The following is an 8102-nucleotide window of genomic DNA, read 5'->3' as shown; positions in this document are numbered from 1 at the left end:
GGGCACTCCTCACTTTATTAAAAGTACGGTATGGCCCGCACCATAAGATGATCCAAACCGTCCAACCGTCCATTATATGGACCACAACCCAAATAGGTTGTGCCTCAAAAATTATTTCCATAGGTTGATCTTAACCCTCTGATCTGAATGTTAGAGGGTTGATGTTGGGGTGTACCTATGCTTGATTTTTTTAAAATATAGTGGGACCTACTTAGATTCAAACCATTCATTTAGATTGATGATTTGATGGGACGGAAATAGGTCTGACCGTCTGACCCAAAAAGGAGATTGGTTAGCATCAAATAAGCAAAGCTCTTATATGGTAAATGCTCATGTGTTTCCAAAAGGGCAAGTTAGGCCCACTTGTTAAATCACTCTCTTATAGACCTTGGCATGGGTGGGCCATGAAAAATCCACATATCAAACAATCCTAACCCTCAAATAGGTGGACCCGACTGCTACTTCTGCCCCTCTAAACTTCTCCAATGTGGATTTAGGGTAGTGAAGTCTTTCATTTTTTTCTTTTTGTGGAGCAAGCTTTCATATAAGAATGAAAACACATCCTACAGTGTTTGATCACTTTTACATTTTCCACAGATTTAATAGATAGAGTGAAACCATTGTTCACATACCCAGTCAAGGCCTTTAACTGTGCATATTAAAACATTAAAAGCTCCTCTTCTAGCTGAAGTAACATTCAAAGCTAATCATAATCTGGTAAGTTGAGTGCTATACATTAATATACAGTACTGAAACTGCAAAACAAACATGTAGTAAAAAAAAGAGCTGCTGGGAATGGAGTAAAATCGCTACCTGTCCTAAAGTAAATGTCCCCAAAATTTAGGTGAAATGATGGAATCCCCAACCTCGACCCACCCTTTTTTTTTAAATTTTAGAAATGGTAACGAAATTTTATCCATAAGAACTGATACAGTGAAGAATGGACTACCCTTGTCAAAACATAAGACATCTATTTGAGAGCCATGCACTAGTCTTATGTAGGATGGATATCTTCGAGAGCGAAACCGGATGCTTCAATGAGCTCTGAAAATTTTTGATCTCCACTCAAAACCTACAAGGAATAGACTTTCAATTAGAAAGAACAAAAATCTTTCAAGAAAAGCATACGGACTAATCTTACTATGGACCTGACATACAGATAAGTAGAATTGGTACTTATATCGGATAAATTAACAGGGGAATCATGCCCAACAAAATACAAAATAAAGCACAGACGACACCATCTCTTAGAGCAAACATCTGTTAATACCATCTCTGACCCATGGAACTGGGAAGATTGGAAACTGGCCCACATATAGGGGCCGTTTGGATACCGTCATTTTAAAATTTTGGATAGAAGAAAGCTTGATTATTCAATCTAGGATTTTTAAATAGGCTGTTTGGATAATAGACCGTAATTTCCATGGTTTTTAGAGAGAGAGAGAGAGAGAGAGAGAGAGAGAGAGAGAGAGAGAGAGAGAGAGAGGAGGAGGAGGAGGAGGAGGAGGAGGAGACCAGCCATAGTCTTTTCGAATTCCGGATTAAGAAATCTCGGGTTGTGAGAGACATTTTCACAACCTGGTTTTCTAACGGTTTGTAGATTATAAAATTCTAGGTTTTAGCTATACAAACACAAATTTCAAGCTAAAATCTGATTTTATAATCCTAGATTGTAAAATCCGTGTATCCAAACAGCCTCATAGGGATCACGAAAATCATAAAGATTTTTTTGTGTACCTTTCCCTTAATAACCCAGGTTGGGAAACCCTCAATTCCAGCATCCTTGCATTCCTTGGCCATTTTTCTTCCTTTTCCGACTCCATCGGGGAAGCACTCAATGTAGTCCAAATTCTCTGCTGCTTCATGACCAAACATCTGCATGGATGAAAATTACTAGTAAAGCTAATGAATGGTGTATTTGAATGGAAAGCAAATCATTGGGGAAAGATGTAATTTACAAACAAGTGGCAACCTCATTCAGTTCAATTCCTATATTTATATAGCTGTGATGTAATTAGGCTTTCGAACTTTATCAGTAGATCATGTTGCATTTGTTGGACTCAAGTGGCATCAATCATTACAGTTCTCATTACAGGAACCAAATATTTAGTAAACACTCAGTAGATATTAGTCCAGCTTTCTTAAAATGAACTGAGAAAGGCAAATGTGATTATGCAATTATCTGGTATGGTACATGATTTGTATTTCAACATTCTTAGTTATGATGATAATTGGAAGTAATTATTAACATATCATTATTTGCCCAAATTCCCTAACAAGAAAAAACTGCATTTATCCACAATAATTGTTCTCTTTTTTGCAAGGGCTCCCTTCAATCTAGCATTCCTCCAGTCATAAAGGTAATATTATAGCTCTACACAGTCAGCTAAAATTTTGGAGTCTGGTTCACCTACAATTCTTGAAAAACTAGACATGTTTCCTATTTGGACAGCACATTCACTTAAATTCCAAGTTTTATTTGTTAATGTTGTTGGCTGATTCTGAATTCTCATTCCATTTTGGCATCCCTTGCAGGGTGCAGTCCGTCAAGTCTTTAGATCCTTCGATAGTTCAATCACATAAAAATTCAACATCAGGGACACGATATATAAAACTTTTTTTGCGATGATTGTTGTTTCTTTTTGTTGTAAATGATAACAGATTTTATTAAGAAGAAGGAATTTATAGCAGGGGCAAGGATTGCGCCACCACTAGCAGCTCTCTAACAGTAACCACTTCTACTAAAAGATTCACGATAACATTAGCTTCTCGGTAAAAAAGAAAGAAAGAAATGCCATCACTCACTTACACATGATGGGTTCAGACTCCAATGCATAGACCAAGAGATACATTGGACGAGTCATCTTCAACCCATAAGATCCCATGTAAGTGTATCACAGACCATCATAATGCGTGCGTGTGGGTGTGTGAAAGATAGATTTTCATCTTACATAAGGCTCCTCCTTGATGGTAGTGTTAGAATGGGTGGGGGGCGGGTGTTGGTGATGTGGGTTCCGTCAGAACACATGTTTTTAGCTTAGCCCTGAAATTTCTTTTCTTGTAGAACAGTAATTTGTACAGTTTATCTCTATCATTTCTTATACTTTCAGCTGTATTTCCTTTGGAATCGTACTTTTTCCATAGTGGCTGCATCAAATCTCCATGAATAAGAGCACAACTGAGCAAATAATCTAAAAAGCAAACAGCATGCCAAAATTCACTTATGACTTGGTTAATTCTCTCATACAGCACTTTACTCTGGAGAACCAATAAAACAAGTACACAAAAATCTTAAAACATAGATCTATATGTTATGTAACAGTACATTGGAAAATGTGTATTCTGAGGTTTGATTACTGTTTTAAGTTTTAATTCGACAATCAGACAATTCTAGTTCAGAACATTTGCAAAGAAACCCTATCACTTGTGATGGGACAGTTGACATAGAACAACTTACTCAACGAGCTTCTTAGTTCTACTTTCCTATCACACTAAATGGCTTATAGTTGCAACATAAATTTTGTCAAGGGATGTATAGACGAGAAAATACCTGTTTTTGTTCTATACAATGAGAACACCAGAAAGCTCCATACATCTTGGCTCCTATTGAGTGCAGATGTTTTGCCAGAGAAAGTGCCAATGGACTTGATTGCGTTGTTATCTCAGTTTGAAAAGGTTGTAGGTCAATCTCAGCGATGCTGTTCAGAATCCAACAGATAAATGTTTTCAAAATGAACATAAACGGTGCATACTTACTTTAGCATTTGAAGACAATATATAAATTGCTACTACAACAGCCAACAATTCAGCAATTTTCACCTCAGCAATTTAATGTGACTGGTTTAAAGAAAGATGTCTAAAGGCACTACGTAGAGAGGCAGATATTAATTAGCAGGTAGAGAATGACAAAATCAAGTTTTTGAAGCATTGAAACAAATGAAAGAGCACAGCTCACTCCCATTTCTTCTTTATTCAGATAACCACCTCGTTTATTTTTCCTTTTCTCAGTGGTAACTGGTATCATTGTTACCACTTTATCAAAGAAAATAACAAACATTTTCTATCATTATTTCCTTCATATATTTACCATGTTTCTTCTCTTCTTTTAGTTTGGTTCATATAACTCAACACGAAAAGATAAAGAAGAAACAATATCAGAACAAGATCCAAAGCATAACAATATGATCAATTAAGGAAAGAACAACAACCAGATAAATGAACACACAAAGCAATGGAAGCTCAAAACTAGAGTTAGACATCTAATCAAACAAGTTGATATCTTCAGAACTCTACAATTACTTAACGCCCCATAAAGGATAACAAGAACATTGTCAAAAGCCCTAGGAAGCCTCTTGAGAATCTCGTCCAAGACCCTAACAGGCCTCTATAAAATATCCGCACAAAACCACCAAGACATTGAGCGAGTCTTTTCTCAATCATCAATCATCAACCACCAACTAAACCACCAAGACATTGAGCGAGTCTTTTCTCAATCATCAATCATTAACCACCAACCCAGAGGCAGACGATGCAGATAGTCAAAAGCCCTGTCAGCACTGATGATTCATCTGATGGACCAACAGCAGAGAGTAGCCCCCCCCCACCCACCCAACACCCACACACACGCACACACACACACAGAAAAAAAGCATCAACGGATACCAAACCTGCATGTCTTGATTGCCGGACTGTTCCATAAAACATGAGCATGATCAAGCCTTAGAAAAGCACAACAACAATTTGAAACCTATCTGATACGAACCACCGAGCACACATAGGCTTACAGAACTCCAGTACAAATCCTGAACACACCCAATTCTTCTCAAATTCATTCCATAAGAAGTCACAAACGACACTCCCTGTCCATTTGGCAACTCTGATAGGTACTCTGTAGAACAATGCCATCCCCAAGTGTCATTCATCTCCAGGACCATCAACTGTTATCTAGATCATCTGCCTCCTATAAGAGCATTTAAGAAAATGTGAATCTCTGAAAAAAAACCCATTAAGATTACTAATAGAGGCTACAGCACATAACTCCTTATCATCAGCTGTTTCACGAGAATCCAACATTCTTCTGCATTACATGGGTTTGGTAATTCCTGAACATTTCCGTTCATTGGATGGGCAGTCAAAAGAGAAAGGAATTGGGCGTAGGGTGATTGATCCATAGCGGTGGTCAATCCATGAAAGGAAGTGAATTTTTTTACAATGGATTCAGAAGCATCAAACCTCTCTTGTTCGGAAGAATCGAAACCCAGAGAAATGGAATCAGCCATACTTAAATGGGCAAATGTTAGGACAGGTGCACCAGCGGCAAGCATATTAGAGTAGACACAGGTGATAGGAACTAGTTTGAGTGCGGCATTTCCACGATATTGATATGATCAATCAATGGGACCTGTCCGGAAAGTGTATTTGCCACTATCATTAGCTTGGGTGGTCCCTGTTTCCAGTGTTTCAATCACCTTTCTGAAAGCAAAGTTCCCCCTTACTTATTAGGCTTTACTAACAGGTGTTGAAGAAGCATTGAGTACAGCAATTTTTATCATCAACAGGTTAATTACGCCACACACCATCATCAACACCTTGACATTGTTGGAATATTTGATGCTGATAGGATTTGAAAACTACCACCAAAGCACCCCCATTGTCACCAATAAAAAATCAACACCTGCTAAGCCTGGATTGTCAATTATCATCAAAATTAAGTTTCGAGGGCAAGAGAGGGAGGAGGTTCTAATTCTCAATATAGATCTTTCACATAAAATGGCTTTGAGTAAGACCCAAAACAATGATATCAGTTGACATAATGTCAATGCTTCTCGATGGGCATTCTGATTGAAATAAATTTGGTTAAGCAATTTAATTTGAGGGGATAATGTTCAGCTTAAAGGACTCACCTCGTCACCTCAGGTCGAGAAGAACTATATGAAGTGCTTAAAGCAGCAATCACTATGGCAGCTATAGATAATTGCAGACCAACATTTTTTTGTATCTCTCCCAACCCGAAATCCTACATAGAGAGAAACGAATTAACTGGTCAATAAATGCTGGTTCCATTGAAAAGAATTTTCCATTAGACTAAAATTTAAAAGCCGAACCTTCAGAGTGATGAAGAACAAACTGAAAGACAGAATAACCGAAACCAAACAATACAAACATGACGCTCCAGCCAACTTTGTGTTTAGAAGGTAAAGAAAATAAGCACTAGCTGCTGCCATTGAGGTAGTGCTCCCAAGTAAAACCAAGCGGCCATTAGTTTCACCTAGTCCAAAAAGCATATTCTTCCCAGCCAGATGCAGACCAAGGGATGCAACTAATCCATATGCAACCATACCAATTAATGGAAGAGGAACACCTGCAAAATGCAAAATGAGCAATCATGAAATCCACTTTCAAACAGTCACTGTGAAACAACCAATTACTCCAAAAGCTTAAGCTATTAGAGATTTAGAGTTGGTGTTATTTAATCATTTATACTTTAACACTCCCTCAAGTGTGCGCCCCTCTTGGATTGGCCATACACGTGGCACATGTGGCCCCTCATTTGGGTTGGCCGTACACATGGATTTTTAATATCAGGGATTTAGTTGGGTGTTGAACTTAGGACCTGTGTGGGGCAATAGCTTTGATACCATGTGAAACAACTAATTACTCCAAAAGTTTAAGCTGTTAGAGTTTGTGTTATTTAATCATTTATGCTTCAACAGTCACCTCCAAACAAATTGAGTTAACAATACTATTAGAATTACTCAGTGTTTTAAAATGCAGATGTGGGTCAACATGTGGCCAAAGAAAATTCTAGCCCTGATACGTTCTGGTGTGCACCAAGTTTTAATATGGACGCAATTTTTGTGCCCTTTCAGGTTGCAGTATGAAATCTAAAAAGGCCCAAATTGCAGTTCCAAACGAATTCGAAACCAAATATAAATCACAGTAAAAGGAGCCATAAAAAAACATACCGAAAACAATGGCGTAATCGCTGTTGAGAACATCGCTGCAAGAGCCTCCCCCAATAGGGCAGAAAGCAGTGGAATTAGTGAGCTTGAGGTAGGTCAGATATCCAGTTTCTACAAACCCTAAGGCTCCAAGTCCAGCACACCAAGTGTATGTTGAAATGCTGCTGAGAGTAGATGATGGCTCAGGTTCTTGGTCGCCTATCGGAGACGAACAGCATCTGATAGAAGGCATCTCCACCCTCTGCAACAAAGAATCTCTTTTGATTTTAATCAATCAAAACCTCAAAGAAAGAGATAGAGAGTTAGAGTATACCTTGAAATGGGTTGTAGAATAAAGAGTACGGGTAGTGGCGAGATTTGGAGAGCGAGAGAAAAGTGGGGTAGAAGAGATGTTGATGACTTTGGCCATCTCTCTCTCTCTCTCTCTCTCTCTCTCTCTACTGGTTTTACAGAGGAGGTGCAACCAATGGCAAAGAGATGTAGCTGGTGAAAGGTGAGCCCGGGAGAGATGGGTCAAACAAGAGAAAGACGTGGGGCCATCTAATTTCCCTGCCATTCATCTAGTGGGCCCCACTATGGATGAGGAAAAAAACTTTGGACAGTGAAATTCGCACCCCTTTAACGTGAATTAGCGCTAAGTGTTAAAAGTAGGGGTGGAACTCGGATCGCGCGGGTCAAGTTTTCCAAAACACTACCCAACCCGAGAATTAGGATTTTGCTGGTCGGGTTCTCCAAAACCCTACGCTACCCGGGAATTATCTCGGGTCGGCTCTAATTTTTTACGGAAAAACCGAGATTTGTAAACCCAACCCTACCCAAGATAGTTTCTCAGGTTGGGTTAGGTAAGGTCTAATTTTTTATAGGAAAACCTGAGATTTGTAAACCCAACCCTACCCAAGATAGTTTCTCTGGTCGGGCCGGGTTGGGTTTTCATTTTTTTAGCATAGGATAGTGACTAATTTTTATTTTAGCAAAAAAAACAATTCTTCACACCAAAAATCTCTAATTTTATGTCATCAAGTGCATAACTTTAAGGACACTGTATTTTCGCACAACAGACATGGTCACGTCAATGAAAACAATTGTACCAGTTTATTGGAAAATAATTTGCTATTTATTCAAGAGATATTTGAGAAAGTC

General features: G+C 38.5%; 1 protein-coding gene across 1 annotated transcript; it reads right to left on the bottom strand.

Annotated features, from left to right (window-relative positions):
* Window positions 1-658: 658 nt before the first annotated feature.
* On the bottom strand, window positions 659-7480 carry LOC143864334 (thiol-disulfide oxidoreductase LTO1-like). The gene is made up of 7 exons (XM_077375256.1): window positions 7276-7480; window positions 6966-7203; window positions 6105-6361; window positions 5904-6016; window positions 3551-3698; window positions 1738-1875; window positions 659-1072 (listed from the first exon to the last, which is right to left on the bottom strand). The coding sequence occupies exons 1-7, from the start codon at window positions 7369-7371 to the stop codon at window positions 995-997; spliced, it is 1068 nt and encodes a 355-aa protein (XP_077231371.1). The 5' UTR covers window positions 7372-7480; the 3' UTR covers window positions 659-994.
* Between the last annotated feature and the right edge of the window lie 622 nt (window positions 7481-8102).

Source organism: Tasmannia lanceolata, unplaced genomic scaffold, assembly GCF_043159265.1.
Source record: "Tasmannia lanceolata isolate RefF3 unplaced genomic scaffold, GAP_Taslan_0.1 ptg000048l, whole genome shotgun sequence".
Classification (NCBI taxonomy): Eukaryota; Viridiplantae; Streptophyta; class Magnoliopsida; order Canellales; family Winteraceae; genus Tasmannia; species Tasmannia lanceolata.
This window is presented reverse-complemented; position numbering and strand designations above follow the sequence as displayed.

What these genes read in the sequence shown, in the direction of transcription:
- LOC143864334 (XM_077375256.1), bottom strand. Translation starts at nt 7,371, where the DNA reads ATGGCCAAAGTCATCAACATCTCTTCTACCCCACTTTTCTCTCGCTCT. An exon ending in TCTCGACCTGAGGTGACGAG is followed by an intron (nt 3,699 to 5,903) that starts GTGAGTCCTTTA and finishes GATTCTGAACAG; the next exon opens with CATCGCTGAGATTGACCTAC. An exon ending in CCTGGGTTATTAAGGGAAAG is followed by an intron (nt 1,073 to 1,737) that starts GTACACAAAAAA and finishes TATTCCTTGTAG; the next exon opens with GTTTTGAGTGGAGATCAAAA.